This window comes from Melitaea cinxia, chromosome 27 (genome assembly GCF_905220565.1).
Source record: "Melitaea cinxia chromosome 27, ilMelCinx1.1, whole genome shotgun sequence".
In the NCBI taxonomy this organism is placed as follows: Eukaryota; Metazoa; Arthropoda; class Insecta; order Lepidoptera; family Nymphalidae; genus Melitaea; species Melitaea cinxia.
Window position 1 is genome coordinate 10,259,765 of NC_059420.1, and position 24,982 is coordinate 10,284,746.

At 33.7% G+C, this 24,982-nt stretch overlaps 2 protein-coding genes across 2 annotated transcripts in view; one reads left to right on the forward strand and one right to left on the reverse strand.

Moving 5' to 3' along the window:
- The window catches only part of LOC123667154 (dipeptidyl peptidase 9), a 41,410-nt gene extending 37,236 nt beyond the window's left edge, over positions 1-4,174 (reverse strand). The window contains exon 1 of the mRNA XM_045601124.1: positions 3,668-4,174. Coding sequence (XP_045457080.1) covers positions 3,668-3,948 — 281 coding nt within the window. The 5' untranslated portion in view covers positions 3,949-4,174. The remainder of the gene's footprint in view (positions 1-3,667) is intronic.
- Positions 4,175-4,452: 278 nt separating this feature from the next.
- Positions 4,453-24,982, forward strand: part of LOC123667153 (unextended protein-like) — a 51,690-nt gene continuing 31,160 nt past the window's right edge. Inside the window, exon 1 of the mRNA XM_045601123.1 lies at positions 4,453-5,007. Within this exon, the coding sequence (XP_045457079.1) occupies positions 4,553-5,007 (455 nt within the window). The 5' untranslated portion in view covers positions 4,453-4,552. The remainder of the gene's footprint in view (positions 5,008-24,982) is intronic.

The following is a 24,982-nucleotide window of genomic DNA, read 5'->3' on the forward strand; positions in this document are numbered from 1 at the left end:
CTAACCATATTTTCGGGTAAATTATAAAGAAAAACGTTAAGGGATGTATTATTGTAAATAACTATTTTACTTTGCCTAATATCCTCGTTTAATATTTGATTAACCTTGGATAATAAAACAGAACGCACCGATTGGATTCTATTACAGAAATCAAGGTAACTTTCTCCCGATTTTATTTTTAAATTTTCTAATTCTATTGCGATACATTCTTCGCTTCGCGGATCTCCAAAATGTTGTATTAATAAATCTTTAAATTCATTCCATGAAACAATATCCTCACGCTCACTGATAAGCGCGGCAGCGTCATCGACTAAGCGACTCGTGATACTATGCATAATATAGACATTTTGCTCCTCACTGCCTTGAAATTTATTAATTACATATTCACATTTTCTTATAAATAAGTTTAATTGACGTTTATCGCCACCAAAAAGAGGAATCAATTTTAATATTTCGTTTGGAATCAGAGTTATTTGTTCCATTTTTTTTTTATTGTTAATGAAAAATTTTACAACTAAAATTATTAATTTTACACACAAATTATGTTAACAATATTTCAATGATTTTGAATTGAAATATTAAATTAATATATTAAACAATTTATTCACATTATTTTTATCACAAGTACAATTTTTAATATTTAAATTAATTATTAACAAAAATACATAAGAAAACCAGAAAACGTTATAATAGGAGAAGTCTTATCCCAAAATAACAAGAGACAGAAGGAAGGTGAAAAGTTCTACTCACCAACCGGTCACCAGCATCGCCAGCTCCTGGACTCCTCGATCACTGTCTTATTTATTTGGTTCGGGATTGTTTCTTACAGACCTTCGAAAGCCCAATTATTCGCTGATTTTGAAGACGAATTCTTAAGAACGAAGGCTGTAATTATTTTGAAACAATCCTACCGGCTGCGCCAGACAAGTTTACGGGAGCGCGAAAGGGCTTTTTAAAAAATATTACATTAATTAAACTAAAACTATTTAATTAAAAATTAATTAAAATTACAGTGGACACGTCCGAGCAGAATTACATGCTCTGGATTAATCGTTGATTTAATTCTAATTAAACTTTCTCAAGACATATGATCCCAAAGCATGAGACAACGTGAGATATCATTTGTTATTCCTATTCCGCTGATTAAGCATTTACTTGTATTGTTCTCATGCTTTGGTCCAACATAACTAGTCTGTAGACAAAGATGACAACAACACGATAATAAAACAAAAATTATAAATACAAAATTTGAAAACAAAAAAAAAAGACAATTATTAAAGTATGGAAAAAAATTATACTACTTTTTCGGATTTTATCGCGGATTATTAGGTTTTTTTAAATGCCCGACGTTTCTGAAACTTTACAGCAACCATGGATACGGGAGGCCTGTGAGACTGGAGGAAAAAGTTGCTTCATTATAATTATGCAGATATATTTAATTGCATTTTTCATTAAATTATCTTGCATGACATTGTAAAATTCAACTTATAATTGATATAATTATTCAATAACACAATAGTTAGATTAATTATCAACTGTTGCAATTAAAAAGATAATTAAAAAAAATTCCTCATATTTCTAAAAAACAATTTAACACTTATACATTCAAATACAATGTTTCAAAGTTATTAAATTTTAAGTTATTGAATAATAATTGAACTAAATTTTTAACCGACTTCAAAAAAGGAGGAGGTAACTCAATTCAACCGTATATATATTTTTTTAATGTATGTTTGGGAATAACTGCGTCATTTATGAACTGATTTTGATATTTCTTCTTTTGTTGGAAAGTAGATATCTTAGGAGTAGTACCATGGTAAGGAAACCAGGATCTGATGATAGAATCCTAGAGAAATCAAGGGAAACCCTCGAAAATCGTAGTGACGACTAGTGCATTTGTTAAGTTTTTTCCTCCACTTTCGTTGTATTACTTGTCTATGTAATTGAAGTCGGTTTTTTTTTTTGGTTGTGAGCAAACACAATTATAGACTGATTCAAAAAAAAATCTGAAAGTATGTAAAGCTGTTGATCCCTGTTGTTATGATAGAAAGCTAATAATGATTATTACTCATTACAATGTAAATTTTTTTTATCCAAGTAGGTATTTCCTGTAGGATTCAAAATAAACTTAAAAAAATACACTAATTTCCTTTCTATTAGAAGATGGACATGGTAACATGTTGACAGTTTAAAATAATAGGAGTGTGAAAACGAACAATGTTGCTACATTTATGATTAATTTTTTTTTTTTTTTTTTTTTTTTTTTAATTGAAGTTCTGTAAATTTTTAATTCATGTTTGAATTATCTTTTAACATCTCAATGTATAAAAAAAATTACAAATACTAGTTCTGAAAGATATGATTCTATTTAACAATATTATTGATGAAAAGATGATTGATTTTATTTATAAATTATTCTTAGCCCCCAAAGAAAGGTCTACCAACATTGAATTAGCTATTCAATACTTTGTTTATAAATTTTAAGTTTTGGCCATTCATTTAAAATAAAAATAATAAAGTTTTTCAGCCATTTTTTCTTTTTAAACCTAGGACAGCTAACCTAAGAAAATTCTAGCTATTCTCAAGTTCTAAGACAATACTGTTTGTTTACTTTATTTTTAGTTTCTAGGCTACACATACATATTTAGGGTAAATAATAAATTATTTTTGTCTATAATAATCAATAGAGTATGAAAACTGTAATTGTTTATTTCCACATTATGATGCCATTTTATAATAAATAATATATAATTATGTAATTATAACATATTCTGATAAGACAATGAGACCCAGATTGGGTTTAACTCAGAAAATATAAATCTAAAATTAACAGTGTTATTATCTTTAATGAGTATCAGTCCTTGCAAATGGCATATAAGTATATCTATATATTATTATATCTATATATTATTATATCTATATATTATTATTACGTGAAGCAAAAACTTTGTACCCTTTTTTAAGAAAATTGCACGGACGGAGGAGTATGAAATTTTGTACACTTATAGTTTATATAGAGAAGGAGTGCAGAATGGTAATATTTTTTTTCATTATGCATAAAAATATATTTAAATCAATAAAAAAAAACATTACACAAACTACCATGTATTTTACACATTCACACATACATATTATACTCTTTTGTTGATTGTCAGTCTGTAATCAAATTGAAAATTTAAAAAAAAAAAGATTCTTTATTTTCATTATTTTTTTTAAATTTAATTTTTTAATTATGATCGAATTTGGACCTCAGGACGCCCACTAGTATGTATAATTGTTACAAAAATGGTTATTTTTTTTAATAATAAAAATCTTTTTGAAGTAAACTTCTTTACGCACACTTGACTTGGGAAATAAGCTGGAGAATGAGTAAGTGTGATCCGGCAAGGCTAATGGATGTTGAGAGGGAGATATAAGTTGGTGAAGATAGAAAGAGAGAGAGTTACTTTTCGTATATTACTCTAGGGGCAACTAAAAAAGTTTTACTTCAGTCGTGTGGCCTAAAGCAGTCTTTTTTATTTTTTAAATAATTTTATTAATATATAAAATGTGTGTTAATACCCTTATGCATATAAATTACGTTCGCATAACGCTTTATGTCAGAATTTTAATTTAAAAAACTTTTGTAACATTTTCACTTTCTTTTGTAAATGTTTTTATCACCTACCTTGCATTACTAATCTGTTGGGTAGGACTGATATCCGTGTACAGGAGCGTTATCTCCCACCCGTTTTGAGGAGTCCTCAAAAAATATATTCTTGTTTTTCCGTTAGCAAGTTTTCTGAACGAAATTGCCATTGGTACCATTGTCGACAAAGATGATAACTCTTTCCGTAAATCATGAACCGCCTGCCGCACCTCTGCCCAACTGTATTTCCTCGGTGTGTCACAATCCGCCGCCGAGGCTCCATCTCCAGCCTCCCTTAACTCCATATTTAAGGTTTCCATAAAAAAAAGTACTCAACGAAAACCTCCTTTCATGACGACTATCGACATTTATCTAAGGATGTATAAGTGCATTCGTGTATACTTGTTTAATATATTTTAACTAATTTCATGGCTAAATGTATTATTTCGGTCTCATTATAATAAGTAATTACGTGATAATTAAGAATATTTGTCTAAATCGAGCCAACACACTGCTTTTTGACTTTTCATGCCAAATAGCACAGATGGTAGCATATTCCGCCCATTGCGTACAGATAATATTGAAATGTCAAACACAGCTGATAACATCAAAAAAAAATATTTATCTGTAAATATTTAACACTAAGTTACATTTCCTTCTCAACCACACTTTTTTAGTTAAAACACGCGCAAGAATTAGTAAATCACCAAATTTGTTTGATTGAAGATCGAGATATGATTTCAAAGTATTGGGTTTTTAAATCTTTACAGTAGCAATATTTCACCCGGATGTGACAACATTTTTTACGAAACTACTGCAGTTCCGGCAACAATTGCCGCCTAACTGTCAATGGAGAAAAACATGTCGATGTCGTTGGATTATGCGTGATATCTTGTTTTCTTTTTATCGTTCCGTGATATTAAAATGGCACCAGTGTCTTTCGTTTCACGGACTTGTGGGATATTAGTTCTTATTATTTTACAAGTGCAAGCTACTGAGAATTTTACTGTTGAGCCATGGATACAGTCTTTCCAAGTTGAATCGAAATCGTGTGTTGATATTCGATGTAAATATTTGTTATTAGTGAACGGTGGTGAGTTTCTCGGGCATTATTCGTTGAGATTAACGTCCAGTGAAGGCGCTAGAGGTAGTAATTGTGATAAGATATACCCTAATTACGAATTAAGAGAAATCGAAACGTCGCAGTGGTTAACTAAAGTGGAAATATTTGTACCTAAAGTTAACGAGAAATTATATTTTTGTTTGCGGTACACTGATCAAAGGAATACTCCAGTCGGTGCAAAGTGTATCCATCAAGGTGTTAAATTATTTTTGCATCCGGAAATCGACAGTCGTTCATCCTTAAACGGTGCTAATAGGTAAGTTCTCATTTTATACCTTATATTAGAAATTACTTCGAACTAATGAATCATCTGTGTGCAATTTATATTATGCACTGATGCGTGTTTAGATTGTTCAATTTTTTTTAGAATACCCACTTTATTATTTTGTTTTATAATTATTGATTCATACTTTTAATAGATAATAATTGTCTACCGCGTATTTTATTAGAAACGGCTTATTTTATAATTAACCGTGTAATTAAATAAAATATTTGGTAAAGCTTTAGATTAGGTAAAATCGAATTTCGGGATCGTGGGGGGAAGGGGGGGGGAGGGTGGGGAACACTACCCCTGGTACCACTATCACACCTCGGAACCCCATAGTTATGGAGATATCGATGGTTAAAGTTTTGAGGTTAGAAGAAGAATTTCGTACCTTTCACACGTTATTTTCACATTTCACACGCGTTTTTTCACATTTCACACATTATTTTCACATTTCACACATTATTTTCACATTTTATAAGCTATTTTAAAAATAAAAACGAATTCGACTCCAAAATCAACAAACAATACAACTTCGATACTCATGCTCCATTCTATAGTTTTCACATCTTATTTTCACATTTCGCACTTAATTATAACATTCCACACGTTAATTTAACGTTTTCACACGGTTTCACACGGTTTTCACACTTCAAAACCCCATAGTTATAGAGATATCCATGGTTAAAGTTTTGAGGTTGATTGATCAACAAACGATACAACTTACGGTAACTATGCTTCGATCCGTAGCTTTAAGATGTTATATTCACATTTCGCACTTGATATTAGCATTTTAAACGTTAAGTTATTGTTTTTACACGATTTTTTTTAACAACTGAGAAATAGATGTTTTAATAAAAAATGACAGGCCACTTATCGTTTCGTTCTAAAACAATATACATTGTTTTTGTTTAAATAACTGTAAAGGCAAAAGTCTTACATCATACAGCCTTGTTTCATATTATATTTTTTAATTAAATAAATAAAATATAATGAAGTAAAAAACATGACATGAATAATTTTTTTTTTACAATAATCTGACTTCAGAAAAAGACCGAAAGAAACCCATACCTATCTAATTTAAAAATTACACCGTTTGTAGACATAGTTTTGTTACAAAAAAAAAACCCTAACCTATCTAATTTAAAAATTATATCGTTTATAAACATAGTTTTGTTACAAAAAAAAAAAAAAAATAACCCTAACCTATCTAATTTAAAAATTATATCGTTTATAAACATAGTTTTGTTACAAAAAAAAAAAAATAACCCTAACCTATCTAATTTAAAAGTTACACCGTTTATCGACAATTTTGTTACAAAAAAAAAAAAAAAATAACCCTAACCTATCTAATTTAAAAATTATATCGTTTATAAACATAGTTTTGTTACAAAAAAAAAAAAAAAATAACCCTAACCTATCTAATTTAAAAGTTACACCGTTTATCGACAATTTTGTTACTAAAAAAAAAAAAAATAACCCTAACCTATCTAATTTAAAAATTATATCGTTTATAGACAGTTTTGTTACAAAAAAAAAATAATCTACCACCTTTAAAGTTAGAGGAACGCTTGGCTCCGGCGCTGCGGGAAGTGCAGCCCTTCCGCCCTTGCGTGCGAAAGCACTCATGCTCCGTTCCGCAGCGGAGGCTGGTCGCCTTCGGCGACCAGCCTCAGCCGCTCCTCTACGCATTCGTTCGCGCGCTTTCGCACGGCGGGCGAGGGCTGCCCTCCCTCCGCGCCTCCGCGACACAAAAAAAACACTCTAGGGGTAGGACAGACCAAGACCACGTGGACAGTGGGATGCTCCGATTCGGTTTTGGGTATTTTTCGAATTTCTAAACCTATATTCTAGCACGCAATGTTACTAAATATAAATTAATTTTGATACTATAATTTAAAATTATAGACCATAAATTTTGAAAATTAACTACATAGGTATTTATAAATTTATTTTAGTTCTATAGAATATTTTACACAATTGTTTGTTGAGATTGTATATTTCAAAAGAATGATAACTTAAAGAGTAAAAGTATGTATTTAAATAATAAAAAAAAATTTTACCACACACACACCACCACACACCTATATTCAACATATTTTTATATTTATTTATTGTCATATAAAATGAACTAAAATATTGAGTATTTTTCGTTTATAACAGTAAATAATTAAAAATAAAATATATTTAATTAAAAAATATAATATGAAACAAGGCTGTATGGTGTAAGACTTTTGCCTTTACAGTTATTTAAACAAAAACAATGTATATTGTTTTAGAACGAAACGATAAGTGGCCTGTCATTTTTTATTAAAACATCTATTTCTCAGTTGTTAAAAAAAATCGTGTAAAAACAATAACTTAACGTTTAAAATGCTAATATCAAGTGCGAAATGTGAATATAACATCTTAAAGCTACGGATCGAAGCATAGTTACCGCAAGTTGTATCGTTTGTTGATCTTGAAATCGAGATTATTTTTACGTACTTCTGTTCGAAAATAACTTATAAAGTTGCAAAACGGCGCATGAATTGCACTGCCCGCAGCGTTGGAGCTAAGGTGAAGTCAGACGCGGAGCTCAAAGGTATAATAATAGCTTTAAATTCTTCTTCTAACCTCAAAACTTTAACCATCGATATCTCCATAACCATGGGGTTCCGAGGTGGGATAGTGGTACCAGGGGTAGTGTTCCCCACCCACCCACCCCCCATCCCCCCACGGTCCCGAAATTCGATTTTACCTAATCTAAATCTTAGCCAAATATTTTACTACATAAAAATTAAATTTAAGTATAATATTTAATTTATCAGAATAAAAAAAAAATATAACTTGCTTATAAGTACTGTGGTTGATGCTTGTAATAAATGCTTCTCTTTTTTTCTCTAGACTTTATTGTAATCCTACTTACGTTATAAATGCGTAATTTTGTGATCACGGATGTAACATACATTCACGCAAAAACTACTGGACCGATTTTAATGAAACTTGGTACGTAGATAGCTTGATATCTAGAATAACACATAGGCTACTTTTTATCTCGGTATTCCTACGAGATTGGAAATTACGCGGGTAAAACCGCGTGGCGCACATAGTGATCTTAAACATTTGGGTGATAATATTATATACAGTAAATATGTAAAATGTCATATTAATCTAAAACTACAAATTAATATTTAATTGACTTCTGCAGCACAGTTCTGCTAGTGCAGGCGTCAGGGTAATCTTTTTATCAATGAATAATAATTAAAAATCAAATAATATCAGAGTTTGTAAAGAAAAACTGATTGTGTCCAATAATAATAATAATCACTTCAAACTCAATTGCCCATAGTAGGATTTTGTTCTGTGTGGGGGGGTCCGGAAACTCACAATACACAAGCACAAACGACAAGACCACGACACATCGATATGGCCCGTACAAATGTTTTTCATCAACCCCGCAACCGTCAGCACAACAGCCAGTTCTGTGACCGCTGCGACAACGCATCATCAACGTCAATAAAGATTATTATTATTATAATTAAATTAAAGCATTCTAAAATGTTTTGCTTGTGTATTGTGTGTATTTTCAAACCTCCGACACAGGAGAAAATCCCAATAAGGGCCTTTGAGTGTGAAGTGTGTATTATTCATTATTTTATACATTCATCCATATACACAAACACATACATAACGGACACAGATTACATATACACATGTCTCAGGTACGCACTATATCGGCGGATAGTGCAAAACCGCGTAACTAGCATTGGTTAATACCGCGTATCTGACAAATGTAGCTAATTTAAGTTTTCGCGTGCAATTAACGCAAAATCTTGATTTACTGCCACTTTGATGTGAGTTTATTTCGACAAATAGAAAGCCAGAAATCGCCAAATAACAATACCGCGTATCTTCGGCCGATAAGCGTCGATACCGCGTAAGTGATTTGATGACACCGGAAGCGCGTTTGTGGTTTATTTTTGCTATAAAACTGTACATTTTTAAGGAATATGCCCATAATGCCTTCTTACTACTGCAGAAAAGAAAGTACGAAATTATAGTTCGAGCCAATAATACAATCTAAACGTGAACTATACCGTATATGATATTATGCAGATATTAAAAACAATTATAATGTATTAAGTGAGAAATAGTGCGCCTTGAGGTATTATTTGAAGCAAGACTGGGATTGGGCTTGATTTATAGGAAGAAGTAGAGAATTCCAAAGTTGAACAGCTTCAACTGAAAAAGAGTTAAGAGTAAAAATAAGTAGTGTGGGCTGGAGTTTCGAGCATTAAAGTAGACCCGGATCTAAGGGTGCAGTCGTGCGTATTAAAAAGATACTTGAAACGCTACTTAACGTACAGAGGTGTATTAGAATGAAAAAGTATACAATATAGTAACGAGAGTATGTGAGTACTCCTGCGAAAGCGAATCGCGAGCCACTTGAGACGATTGCAAAATTCGGAAACAATGATCATTTTTGCGAAGACCAAATATGAACCGTATGCAAAAATTGTGAAGACGTTCAAGCTTATTTAATTACTCCTCTTTAAGATCACGATAGCAAGTGTCAGCATAGTCAAGAATTGGAAGAAGGAGTGACTGTGCTAAAGTAATTTTGGTAGACAAAGGGAGGAGGATATTACAGTTATCGCAGTGATCCGATAGCTGCAAATAGTTTACGGCTCACTCAGCTGAGGTGCCCAATGAAGATATCTATCGAAGATAACTCCGAGATTTTTCACATTGCCGTTGTAACTGATTACAGCGTTGTTATAAACGACTGGTGATAAGCAACCAGTCTATTCGACACAAGTTTAGGACTACTGATAATAATGACTTGACATTTTGTGGGATTAATATTAAATCTGTAGGAGTTTTTCCATCTATTTAAGTTCTTTAAGTCATTTTTAAATTGTTTATTGTTGTTGGTAAATCTGTCAGTTTAGCGTGAGAATAAATTTGAAGATCATCACATTTTTACAAGGGCCGTAGCCGTACTATGACCTTTACGGAAACCGGACTGATAAGGATTTAGGATATCATTAGAGGAAAGAAATGAAGTTAGCTGTTGATAGGAAAAACTCTCTATAACTTTGGACAGGAAAGCGAGAATGGGTATTGGGCAAAGATCGAAAAACGTAGAGGAATTAGATTTTTTAGTTAGTTTTGTTTCATTTCAAAACCGCGTAACTTACTCTTAGGTTCCAATGTTGGTTCAAATCAAATCCGCGTAATTGACGTAGGGCCTAAGTGATTTACTTTAAGGGAATACTTTTCCTACCAAAAGATAGAACACATAAATAATTACTCTCTGTGTAAAAATGAGCTCAAAATTCGTTTTAATAAAAAACTTATAAAGTTTTAACCTTCCCCTGTAAAGTTACATCTAGTGCAGATACGAGCTCCCTACCTGTAGCAGATACGCGGATTTGCACTATCCCCGACGATATTCGGAAGATCTTAACGTCCACTCCCGCCGACATCTCAGGGAGGAGGGTCACTGAAAAACAGATCTGTATGGGGTCATGACCTCATGTCAGATTATGCTGAGACACCTCTTTTTGACACATATTATATCCACGATCATTTTGTTAACTTCTCTCATTTATTTACTTTTGAAGTAAAACTTCTGCACGCAAACTTGACGATAGAAAGAGAGAGAGTTACGTTTTATAAGTTTTACTTCAGTCGTGTCGCCACAAACTCGTTTTTTTTTATTTGTTATATTTTATGTATTTTTGTGACATTAAATGGATTTTTCATTTCACTTCATTTCAATGTATGCTTGTGCTTCAATCACGAGTATCTGTTACAATACTGTGGGTATAACAAAATGGTTAAATATAAAAATGACGTTACGACATCTACAATCGGAGCAATAATAATAAAAGTTCATATGTCTAAACATGTTATAATTTAGCGGGTGTGAAAATGCGAAGGGTCTTCTCAGAACCAGTACGTATAGGATGTGGACTAATAAAATATTGAACAAGGTCAAATTCAATCGGTGTATATCGGGATCGAAAAGTATTGAAAACGAAGTGACCATCAAAATGAGTCGTAAATCTTGCATTAGCATCTGTGTGTTAAGATGTGTACACACGGAGCGTCACGCGGTTTCATAACTGGCTAGCTATAACCTACTAGATCTTCATACCGCCACCGCCAAATTTTTTGAAGTAAAAAATCTTTACTCACGCTTTACTTGGGGATTAAGCTGGTGCATGCGTGACGAGAGCGTTACGAAAAGTGTGATCGGGCGAGGCGAACGGATGTTGAGATGGAGATATAAGTTCGATAGAGCTAAAGAAGTTTTACTTTAGTCGTGTGGTCTAAAGCACACTCGTTTTTTTTTTATATTTCAATTTTTTTTTGCAGTCGTTCTGAAACTATGCGTGCTATGTGCATTTTGAAGATTTATTTTTATCTATATAGATATTTATCTTCTGTGTGGCTACGGTAGTAAAGAATATAGCCACCTCTTCGCGTGGGTGTCGTAAGAGGTGACTAAGGGATATCACAGTTACAACCTTGGAACTTAAAAAGCCGACCGATGGCGGGTTAACCGTTTAACCGCTAGCTTTGAAATACACAGGTCGAAGACGGGCAGCAGCGTCTTCGGTGCGACAAAGCCAGCCCTGCGGTCAGCAACCCGCCTGCCCAGCGTGGTGACTATGGGCAAAACACGACTTCACGCCACTTTTGGCGTGAACTTGTTGGAGGCCTATGTCCAGCAGTTGACTGTGATAGGCTGAAATGATGATGATGAAATATTTATCTATTTTTTTATACTGGAGATGGAAATGTTGTGTGTCTGATTTCCTAACTAGAAAATTTTCACGTCAATTTTATGCGGTATGTGTCAATATATTTTTGATATTACTAGGATGACAAAAAAAAATACAGTCTGTTTAATTGTAATCGGTTACTGACTTACTGTAGACGATGGACGCCTGCCACCATTTAACGACGCGTTAGCGCCACAGATATTTTGTTAGCGGCTGCGGGTTCGATTCATTCTCGTGACAAAGGCGAGAAATATTTGTACAAGACATGCAGAGGAAAATCGGGATATCTGGCGCGAACTTGGGAAGGCCTGTGTAGATCTGAACTGACTGACTGCACTAACTGATGCAGACGTATTTCGTGGTAAAGACATTTACTATGTACTGCTACTGATACAGGAGTAAATTGTACTTAGCGCAGTTGACTGTGAGGCGTTTATTTATTTCATTGTGAAATAAAAAAATTTATATGAAACTATAGGAATGACGAAAAAGGCAGAAACCGCCGCCGTACTGATTGTCTATTGAGCTCTTTAGCTTTTACGATATATGAGTAAAACTTTAATAGTTTTAAAACATTTTTTATTAAACGTCCATAGGCTCATAAATGGCAAACTTCCAACTTTATGAGTGATCATAAAACTACTGTGTATATTTTAAAAGTATATTTCGACTTTCAATGTTTTTAGAAATTATTCGACTTATAATGAAATGATAATATCTATATATTAATACGTGAAGCAAAAACTTTGTATCCCCTTTTTACGAAAATTGTGCGTACGGAGGAGTATGAAATTTCGTACACTAATAGTTTATATGGAAGAGTGCAGAATGCTAATATTTTTTTTAAATATACATATAAATATATTAAATCAATAATAATTGTGTTTGCTCGCAAACGAAAAAAGAACCGACTTCAATTACATCTACGAGTAATACAACGTAGATCGACGAAAAAATAGTCAAGTAACTACGCGTTATCAAAGATTACTCAAAAAGTAGTAATCTGATCTCGATAAAATTTATATGTAACCACATGATAAACATCAGCTTTCGATTAAATTAAAAATTATTAAAATCGGTAAACCCAGTAAAAAGTTATTGCGGATTTTCGAGAGTTTCCCTCGATTTCTCTGGAATCACATCATCAGATCCTGGTTTCCTTATCATGGTACCAAACTAGGGATATCCCCTTTCCAACAAAAAAAGAATTATCAAAATTGGTACATCCAGTAGAAAGTTATGCGGTATAATACAATGTAGGTCGACGAAAAAAGCGTCAAGTAAAAACGCATTATTAGATACAACTCGAAAAGTAGTCGTTAGATCTCAAATAAATTTAAACGGGACCAAATGACACACACCACCTTTCGATCAAAAGAAAATTTGTCGAAATCGCTCTACCCAGTCAAAAGTTCTGATGTAACATACATAAAAAAAAAACAGTCGAATTGAGAACCTCCTCTTCTTTTGGAAGTCGGTTAAAAATTAGAATCGGTCGGTTGACTCACGTCTCTGTTAGAGACATTAACGCCGAGTTGCACTAAACAAAATTAAAATTTAAGTAGAGATTAAACTAATTTAATCATAACAATTTGATACAATTCTTGCGATTAAATTAGTTTAATCACTACTTAAATTTTAATTTCTTTTCGTGCAACTCGGCGTACTTAATCAAACTTACTCCTTGCCCACGCCAAACTACTTACTAACTCCTTGGCCACGGCCAAGAATATCGTTCATAGATTGGTTAAATAGTTTTTTTAAAAATAGTTTTTAATATTTATTTTGTGATTAGTTTAAGCTGAACATGTCAAAATTGCATGCTGTGTTCACTGTAATTAGAATGAACATTGTACACCTTTCAAATTGTTACATACACAAACCTTTTTTATATTGTATCATTCAATTTGTGAACCGAATAAAAAAAAAAAAAAAAAAAAAACTTAAACAATAATGTTGTTGAATAACGCCTACTTTGATTTAAAAAAAAAATAGAATGTTTTAGAAACAAAAAAGGGCATGGGTTTCAAAACCTCGTGGATTAATTATATAAAAAAATAAAAAAAAAATGAAAAAAAAAAGTTAATTTTTATTATAAACTTTTGACAGAACGAAGTCTGTTCGGGCAGCTAGTATATAAATAAATACATATCAAACCCAGATTTGAGTCGGGAATAGAACCCACAAACCCCGGAGCAGAAAGCAGGGTCACTACAAACCGCCCCAATAGTCTAATTTATTTTTCTTTTGTTAGTCGATGCAACTTTATTTTCCTTGTTTACACGCGATGTTTACTATTACTACACAATTAGCTCTACGTAGAACAGTTTCTCAGGACTCACAGAAGGCCACAGTTACTGGTAAAACTTTTTTTATACATAAATAACGTAAATAAAAACAATGTGTATATCGGCTCCGACACGCGACTGATATTTGCTTCTTAAGAAATATGAAAAAAAAAATCATCTTCTATTAAATATATTAAATTATATCTTATCTACTTACGAACCAGCGGCCCCGGCTTCGCACGGTCGCAAAAACTATCAGCGTTCATCGCAGTCCGTTGCGTAGTTTTAAAGATCTAAGCATACAGACAGCGGAAAGCGATTTTGTTTTATACTATGTAATGATAAATGAAGAGTCGGTTTTTTAGTTCGGTTATACTGCGAAAACTACTGAACCGATCGGAATAATACTTATAACACAAGATGCAGCGTGTTTCGGAGAAGGTTTTAGTATATGATATGTTGGTGACACACTTATCGTGTAAAAAAATATGGGCGGAGAGAGCTCGCTACTATAAAAGTGTAAAGTAAGCGCTTCCCGTACTTTTCATTTTGTGAGAATAAAACACAACCTTCTTGGTGGCGTGCAAAAATACGTTTCAGCCTGTGACATCCCTCCGCTGCATTGGGCTCTTTCTCCACGCAGAAGATGCGTCAGCAGCGTTGCAAAAGCTACCGATTTATCGGTAGATCTACCGATTTTGGCCCTTGTCTACCGATATACCGATTTAGCAGTGCTATCTACCGAATTTTTGAATTTTCAACTAATGTAAAATAATTTTATAAAAAAAAGGTAAAATAATATTCTTAATACGGTAACACTAAAAGAAAACGGTAACACAAAATCAATGCACGGGGACTTCCCGAAATTCTTCCCACCACGTCGAATATGACCGTTCAAATCCGCGGTGTGTTAAAACAAATTGGACTAACACGTCATATAACAGAGTTCTGCTCGCATATATCAAAGGGCATGTTAATATTACATGCTCAGATAATTAAGGAAAACCTGTTATTAGGTTACTATAAGATTGTAGAGTGAGTGTGTGAGTGAGAGGAGTTATATGTTTAGTATATAAGGCTGTTGGTTTTGTTAACAAAATAAATAAATAAAATAAATAAATGACTTCTTTTTGTCTCCATTGTATGGACTACTTCTATAATTAATGTTTCTTAGTGATACAACGTATTGCTTTTGAGTACTTTCTTTTTCTGTAATGTAAAATAATTATAATTATAAATGGAACAAAAATTTGCACGCCATTTAACGTAGATTATATGAGACATTGTAACTAATAACACCTTATGTATCACTACATAGTATAAAACAAAGTCGCTTTCTCTGTCCCTGTACATGTATGTACGCTTAAATCTTTAAAACTACGCAACGGATTTTGATGCGGTTCTTTTTAATAGATATATTGATTCAAGAGGAAGGTTTATATGTATAATAACATCCATTAAATAGTGGAGAAATACTGTTATTTTTGAGTTTTCTAATGTTATGTCGTAAATAATTATTATTTTTTTTCGCTTAAATTGCAAACGCAGGCTGAATCCGACGAGATTTATCAAAATAATGTACTAAGTATTGTACACATTGAAAATGTCTACAGAAAACTCCGCGATGGTATATACCTATCTCTTATGGATATCCCACAATAACATTTTTTTGTCATTTACTTTTTACGACAAATAATGGCTAATTTTCGAAGCCATTTTAACCAATACAGCATTAATCCTTATCCAATTAAATACCTTAAATATATTTTTTATTTAATATAGATCTATATGGCCCTTTACAGCATATGATTTAAATAAATATTTTCGAAGATATTACAGATTTAAAAATCGCGGTACGTAGCGTTTGCGGCGGTTCCGGCCGGCTTTTACTCTAAGTTAACGCGTGCGGGCCACGGGCAGTAATGAATAAATCAAAACTACTGGATCGATTTTAATCATTTTTTCAGTGAATGACATAGGCTATAATTATATTTTATACCCGTGCGAAGCCGGAGCGGGTCGCTAGTTAATTATATTCATGGAAATTAAGAATTTGATTTAATTTAACGGAACAAATTTAAATAAATGCGTTCATTATTGACTTAAAATACTTTTGTTTTACTCCGAGTGAAAATCTACCGATTTCTACCGATTTTTCGGAGCCAAATATACCGATTTTTTATTTTACACTTTTGCAACACTGAGCGTCAGAGCTTTAATCCACCACGCGGCTACACTGCGGGTATATTCCCTACTATGAGTAACGATCGCTATCAGGTGTACACGATAACAACCGCGACCGACGGCTTAACGTGCTCTCCGAGGTACAGCGGGGAGACCAAACAAAACCAGACCGGAAATAAATATTTGTATAAACACAAATATCCACTCCAAAATACATACAAAAAATATGACTGTACACTTGTACAGTGTTCATTGGGTCAGCAAGTGTGGTATAAATCGACATAGTAACTGGTACAGAGAAATACCTAGAATGTATGCAAGATTGTAATGCGATTAGGAAGCGAGACAAATTGTCGTGCCATTGACACAAATACTTGTCTGTAGACGAGACAAATAAATATGGAAATATTTAAGAACTATCGCTTGCCCTTTCGAATACTTGTCATGCCTTTTTGATGCGTCAACAAACGAATTCGACATTTGCTAAATATCTGTCTGTGTTGAGAGACCAATTAAATATATGAAATGAAATTAATTTATTTTCGTTTGAGACATACATATGATACACACTGCTAACACAACTAAGACAATGGTAATTAAAAAGAAATGAATGGGAAAACGAAACAAAAAAAAAGCATTTAAAAAATTTATTACATTTTTGGAGATTTGCTTTTGTAGTATTCGTTCATAATGATACGAAGCAAGCACGGTAACTTTTAAAGCTCGACATTTTTGGTACATTTATCAAAATATTGACGATAATTTCAAGACTTTATCAGCCAAAAGTCAAAACCATCCCTTAGGCTGTATGTTACAGTGAATAGAAATCAACATTGTGACGTCACACTCACTCGGGTTTATTCGGAAACTATCGGCATGTTTTCGGTACTAGATTCAGAAGTTTATTTTTAATTTCATATAACTATTGAATTACAGCGAAAAAAAAAACTAGAACTAGTTTTGTTATAAAATTTATATATATGGTTCCTTTTATTTAGCTACTTATAAAAAAATAAATAAAAAACGATCGTGCTTTAGACCACGCGACTGAAGTAAAACTTTAGTTGCCCATACAGTCACTACTATCTTCACTAACTTATATCTCCCTCTCAACTTCCGTTCGTCTTGTCCGATCACACTTTGCGTAATGCTCTCGTCGCGCATTCACCAGCTAACTCTCCAAGTCACGCGTGCGTAAAGAAGTATTACTTAAAAAAAAAAATCTAAAATACAATTATCCTTCAAGTGCCATTGACAAATAACTACGTAGGTTGTCAAAAAAAAAAAAAATTAACGAAATACGCATTATATATATAAATACGCATTATATATCTCGATCAAATTGGAAGGAGACTACAACACAAGCACTGGCTTTCAATTAAAAACTACGAATTATAAAGTTAGCTACACCCAGCAAATGTTATTCGACTGTATTTTTGTGTGTAGCCCACACAAAAAAATAGATATAGTCTAGACTAGATATATATATTTTAAAGATATTATTTCATTTCGATTATATATTGACCCGTTTGACCTCTATGCCTCGTGTTTTTCGCCTTTAGCCGTTGAAAAAAAACAGCAAAGTTCAAGGTCACGATGTAAATAATCAACCCTCATAGGCTCGAGAGCTCTCAATGGAAATAATACTCGAACGAATACTTGAATAAAAAAAAATTCCATCCATGTTTATCGTTAGTAAGAACTGAACGGTTCGCGTGGTTTTACTCGAGAGATATTTTCGACTACTGTTTTGCAAATCCTGCTAATATTATCAATTCGAAAGTTTGTGTGGATGTATGTATTTATGTATGTATGTTTCTCTTTCACGCAAAAACTATTGGACCGATTTTAATGAAACTTGGTACGTAGATAGCTGGAGATCTAGAATAAAACATAGGCTACTTGGTTATTTTTGACTTTCATTAAGCTTGTAGGTATATCACCTTATGGCGAAATCATTTCATATTACTGATGTCTATACTATATTTGCTGTGAGGTTACGGCACTAAAGAATATAGCCACCCCCGTTCTTACCGTGGGTGTCATAAGAGGCGACTAGGGGATAACATAGTGTTGCCCAAATGCAAGAACAAGACGAGACTTAGCCAGTCTTGGTCTTGGTCTTGCGCCAATACACCTGGTCTTGGTCTTGGTCTTGGTCTTGGTCTTGGTCTTGGTCTTGCAGCAAGAGTCTTGCAAGTCTTGCAATTACCTATTAGTCTATTACTATTTATTAAAGTTTACTTTAAATCTTAGAAAAACGTATTAGAATTGGAACATTGTGAGCTTGAATTAACATAGCCATAGTAAAGATCAAGCAGATTAATAAATAACTGAAGATTTGATAAGAAATTCGAAAAATCAACTGACCTATATGTCGTTTTCCATGGAAGTAACTGTTTCTTAATAAACATTTATGATTTATAAGCTTACATTTGCTAAAACATGTAAAAAAACAAATTAATTACAATAACTTGACTGTATTTTAAAGAACAATACTTATCTGTCTAGAAAGAGATTGAACCCTCAACTTATAAGAAATTTAATAAAAGAAGAATTAGTGCCAATCACTATTCTTTACATATAAGTGAATGTTTTGGCGTACATCTATACTAATATTATAAAGCTGAAGAGTTCGTTTGTATGTTTGATGACAGAAGTTTTAAAATAAATAAATAAATCCTGAACGTCACTATACCTCCAAAGTTACTATTCCTCGTGGACGAAGTCGCGGGCACAGCTAGTAAATACTTACTCTCATCATCTCTCTCAGAGATATTCGGGCTGGTAAGTAATACAAAACTCTTATCGCAGGCTTTTTATTTTATTAGTAGGTAAGTTCCTACGCTTTTTATATTATTTTATTAGTTTTTTAGAAATTTTTTACACGTTTCAAGTATATTTAAAAGTGGCTACAATATTTATTAAACGGGTGATATTTGAACACTTTTTGCTATTTTTTCTTGTAAAAACTTAAGAAATATAATGACTAAATGTACAATAATAGTACCTAAGTAATTAGTTTAAAACCATATAAATAATCAATATTATAATATATACTTACTAGAATGAATTAATATGACATCTACTACCTATCCTTACCATTTTATCCTAATCATAATACTACTTGCGTGATCAGTATAATGTATTCATTTTCATTCTAAGCACTCTGAAACTTATTTATTCTTTGGAACACCTGTAGGTACTCTTAAAATTCGAAATTATTTTGCATGAGTATACCTACGCCCTATGGCGGCAATCAAATAGTGTCAAATGTTATGATTTCGGCGTGGCGGCAACGATTGTTTTAGATTTCAAAAGAAGCCGCCGGCGCGTGTATCATAACCATGTACTTCCGAAAAGCGGCTAATTTCTTTGAGAAGTAAGTACAAAACCTTTGATGCCGCATTATCAAAGTGCCGATGGTTAAAACATAACTATGCATGCACTCAGTTTGATTTTAATAGATATTTTTTTATTCGCTATGTTTATGGTATTAGTCGTAATGCGCATAGGTCCAGTTTTTCATATTCTTTGATACAGTTTTTTGCGTCTCATAGAATTCCTAAGCGTACCTACCTATACACCGAACTGTTACACCTAACTACTCAGTGAAATAGCGCTAAGTCCTAGCTGCAAGACGCAAGAGTCTTGCAGGCTATGTCTTGTTCTTGCTCAAGTCTTGCACGGTCAGTCTTGGTCTTGGTCTTGCTAAAAATACGCGGTCTTGTTCTTGGTCTTGGTCTTGCAAAAACGCAAGAACAAGACCAAGACTGCAAGACCAAGACTGAATTTGTTATCCGATAACACCGTTCCACTACCACCTTGGAACTTAAAAAGCCAACCGATGGCGGGATAACCATCCAACCGCTGGCTTTAAAATACACAGGCCGAAGACGGGCAGCAGCGTCTTCAGTGCGACAAAGCCAGCCATGCGGTCACCGACCCGCCTGCCCAGCGTGGTGACTAATATGGGCAAAACATGTGAGTTCACGCTTCGGAGGTGTGTGATGGACAGACCGTAGCATGCATTCCATATAGGCAGAAAGGCACTGCCTGTCATATGGAATACGAACAAAGTATTGTGTTTTTAACATTGGTCGGTTTAACAATGACAGTAGGCATAGCCTAAGAATAACCTGTCAAATCAAATTTTCTTGAATTCGATACCGTTTATAACAATAATTATGATTTTTGACACGGTCGCATAATCGCAACATTCCACAGAGTAATTTCGTAATATTAGTAATTCGTTTTGAATTTTTCGTTTGTGCGTTCTTTTTATTACTGAAAATATTAATATATTAGTGATGAATAAGTTTACTTGTGAAATATATAACGGAGATGTATCTTTGATGAACGTAAACAGTGCACCCAAATTCAACACGTTCGATTTTACGGATAAATTAAAAATTCTTCAGGCGTATCGATTTAACATATAAATAACAATGACGTTATAATTTTTCATTTATTAATAAATAAACAAGTACTTTCATTAAGCATACAATTTCGTAACTAATTAATAGTGTTATCAATGATTTCCTATGTTTGACACAAGCGAAATTATCAGAGTACCGACCTTATTAGGTCACATTCTATTCAGTAACTGATTTGTTGTGATGCCTGCATTATTATAAGTATAAATGCACTTCAAGTGTCCAATAATTTACTTGTCTGTTCTTGAAATTATCTAAAAGCCCAACAAAATTGAAATAAATTAGGAAAAAAATGATGAAAGTAGGTCCAGTGTGGCTGATCATATTTTTTTTTTTGACTGCCTACCCTGTTTAAAATGTCTCTCATCCCCCATCGCAAAGGGAGGATCCTCCGACGTAAAGGGCCATACAGATCTACATTAAATCAACAATGTATTTAAGGCATTTCTTAAAATGGCTTTCAGTAGTGCCAAATGAGCACAGATGATTTCGCTAATGTCACGTAGAAAGGAGTAATCTTTGATAATGCGTATTTACTCGACATTCTTTTTTTGTCTACCTACATTGTATTACTTGACGTCATGTCATTATATCGATAATTGAAGTCGGTTTTTCTTCGTTTTCCTGCAAACACAATTATTCAGATTTGAGTTTGAAGTTAAGAGCTACAGTTTTTTAGTCTACTTCAAAAAATAGGAGGCAATTTCACTTCGCCTGCTTTTTTTTAATTTGTTCTACCTCATAACTTTTTACCAGTTATACAGATTTGGATTATTCTTGTTTTATTAAAAATCTGGTGCTTGTCGTGTGGTCCCATTTAAATTTGAGCTACCGCTAATACTTGATAATTTTTGCAACTACAAACAACTAAGAACATCGTCAATTCTCATTTAATTACTTGTCTATCTTCTTCTTCTTTTTCTTCGCTCACACACACTCCAGCCTGTGTGATTTAAATGAAGTTGATTTTTTTGTTTGATACGAAACATGATATGTCGCATTCTATTAGTTCTGTATACAAAATTTATGGAAAGCGTTGTAACAGATTAGCAGGAAAACAAAACAGAGACATTAGAAGATTATATATTTTTTTTATAATAGCCTATTAAATTATTAATAAGCTTATTACTTACATGGTTCATGATTATTTTAACAATAAAGATGTGTGATTTTAGTTGCGCTGTATTGCATGCGGGTCGTGACTGAATTATTACCAACTAGCGGGCAACGGCATTAACGTGCCAGTAAATTTTAAACCGATATTAGCTATTTATTTTTTAGAATATAAAAGCCCGCATTTTATACTTAATTTAAAAATGTGCAATGAAGCATAAATAAATAAATCAATTTTCTTAAGTACTTGAATTTGTTGAAGTAAATTTCAATGTAAAATTAATAAATAACCCAATATTTAAAATGAACCATGTATGACACGCGATGCTTACCCTCAATATCACATTATTAAATTAAATTGATTGAAAATAGATGAGTTTGCGCCATAATGACTGCCGCGAACTTTAGAAGGCCAATGTCCAGCAGTGGACTGTGGTAGGCTTTAGTAATGATTGAAAACTCTTGTATTGTTTATTAGCCGAGATTATGTCCAGCTTCTCAAGTCTCTGATAGTCTATCGGTGACTTATCATCATTATCATCATTTCAGCCTATTGCAGTCCACTGCTGGACATAGGCTTCCACAAGTTCGCGCCAAAAATGGCGTGAACTCATGTGTGTTGCCCATAGTCACCACGCTGGGCAGGCGGGTTGGTGACCGCAGGGCAGGGCTGGCTTTGTCGCACCTAAGACGCTGCTGCTTGTTTTCGGCCTGTGTATTTCAAAGTCAGCAGTTAGATGGTTATCCCGCCATCGGTCGGCTTTATAAGTTCCAAGGTGATATAGGAACTGTGTTATCCCTTAGTCGCCTCTTACGACACCCACGGGAAGAGAGGGACTGGCTATATTCTTTGATGCCGTAACCACACTATAACATAGCGGTATGAAAAATAGATGTTGGCCGATTCTTAGACCTACCTGATATGCACACAAAACTTCATAATAATTGGTCCAGCCGTTTCCGAGGAGTATGGCAACTAACATTGTGACACGAGAATTTTATATATAAGAATATATGCCCCAGACTCGGGGCGGGGATCGGCCTTTTACTCATCGGAAATTTTTTATTATTATTAGAACGTATAAATTCGTCGTCCGTACATCCGACCGTCGAGATAAAAACTAATCAAATGGCGCCAACTTGTCTCCAAAGCGTAGATAAAAAAAGTTGTGACATACCTACTTTTATTACGATATTTATAGTTCCCGTTGTTACACATGCTGTGGACGGAGTCACATCTACTTCTCTTATAGTTAAAGATAAATTGCGAAAGGGTTGGCTGAGAAATTCCTGGCCACGCTATTTTTATTCGGCAACCTCTATTAAAACCAGACTTTTAACACCCCTATGTCATCGTATTCGCAATAAAACAATGCAAATAAATGCAATGCAATGCAAAATAAAGATAATGAGATACTATTTAGTTTAAAATTGTAATGTTAATGGAATAAAATCATGTCTTGAAGTATTTTAGCTTAAATCATAAAAATTACGACATTACTTGAAAAATTAAAATCCCGGCCTGACTTAGTTATTTTGCTCCTGGAGCTAGTATCGCTTGTTTAGGTACACTTTATCATACCTTTTTAGAATCCACACATACTAGACATATTTTTAAGATAATGGGCAGTAGGGTGGAGCGATAATGTATGGGGTTTTAAAAAATTATTTTTTTATTTCAATGGCATAGCGATAAAAAGTTGTCTTGTAATATATAAAACAAAAGTACAAAATTTCACCCACCAGTCATAACGTTTAGAGGTGCCCCAGAACAGCTGAATATTGAACAAAAATAATTTTTTCTCTCTTTTTTTCATTTATTGTAAAAATTAGTTAGAAACATTTAAAAAAAACAATTTAAATATCAAATTGTTTACACAATTGTAATCGTGATTAATTGGCGAACCCTTAGCAACAAATTTATCGATTCATTTTTATTTGTATCGTAGATAAGAAAGATTTTATAACATATAAAATTAAAATTCTTATCACCGTAAGCGATTTATCATTGTATGTACATAATCATAATTTTTCAAGTGCATCATGTTATCGCGACCTTCGCTATACAACGCTCTGTTTACACCTACAGTTTGAAATTGCCTTGGCATTGTGCCAGTAACTAGCAAGACATTGACTGCACATTTCACTGTTATATGACTAGGCGTTCCTATCGGATTCGCTCGCTTTGTATTTCTATCGGTGGACGTCTACGATAAGTGCAGGTCCGGATTTAAGGGAAGGCAACCGGGGCTACAGCCCTGGGGCCTCCACAAAAAACCCCCCCCCCCCCGCAATAAAGACTTCGAAAAAAGAATTCAAATTCAGATTAGTAAACACTAGTAACAACTTTTTCTTTCATATTTTATTTTCCTATTTCGTTTTGCCTTTTAAAAAAAATGTCCATTTTATTTTGAGAAAAATTTGGGTCCAAGGGGCCTCCACTCCTTTGTTTCCCCGAGGCCTCCTGATCTCTAAATCCGGCCCTGGATATGTGAACGTTATCATTATTTCTATATCGCTTGATGGTAAGCGAAATACCGTTGCCCATGGACACCTAGAACGCTATGAGTATTATGAGCGCGTTGCCGATCCCACTCCCAACTCTATCCAGGAGCTCTGGCTACCTTACTACAGACATACACCACTATTGTTTATTGATTTTACCAGCAGTCGCAGTTCGATTCCCACTAGGAACTAATATTAAACTAAATAAATGCCTCCAACTCGACGGCCCCCAGTAGAATATGAATTTTGGGATCCAGATACACAATAGAATCACAAAAGTCCTACGCATAACATCTGTTTGGAGTGTACCAGTAATATTCTAGTCATATGCGGTTATTAAACTCGCGGTCTCTAGTGTATCAGCCAGTTGCTGTGACAACTACGCTAACTCCTCGTCAAATACATTTTATATCGTCGAAAGATACACTAGCCCGTTGGCGCAGTTTCAAGTGGCCCTGCTTTCTAATCCGCGGGTTGCTGGTTCAATCAAAAATTGACACGCCACGCCACGGTTCGCTTAAACCGAAAATAAAAATCATCATATCAAAAATATCGCTCTAGCGGGTACATCGTTCCATAGCTTAATTGGCTAGAGCGCCGACACGGTCAGTCGGAGACGCGGGTTCGAACCCCACTGGAGCGGTCAATTTTTGATATGATATTC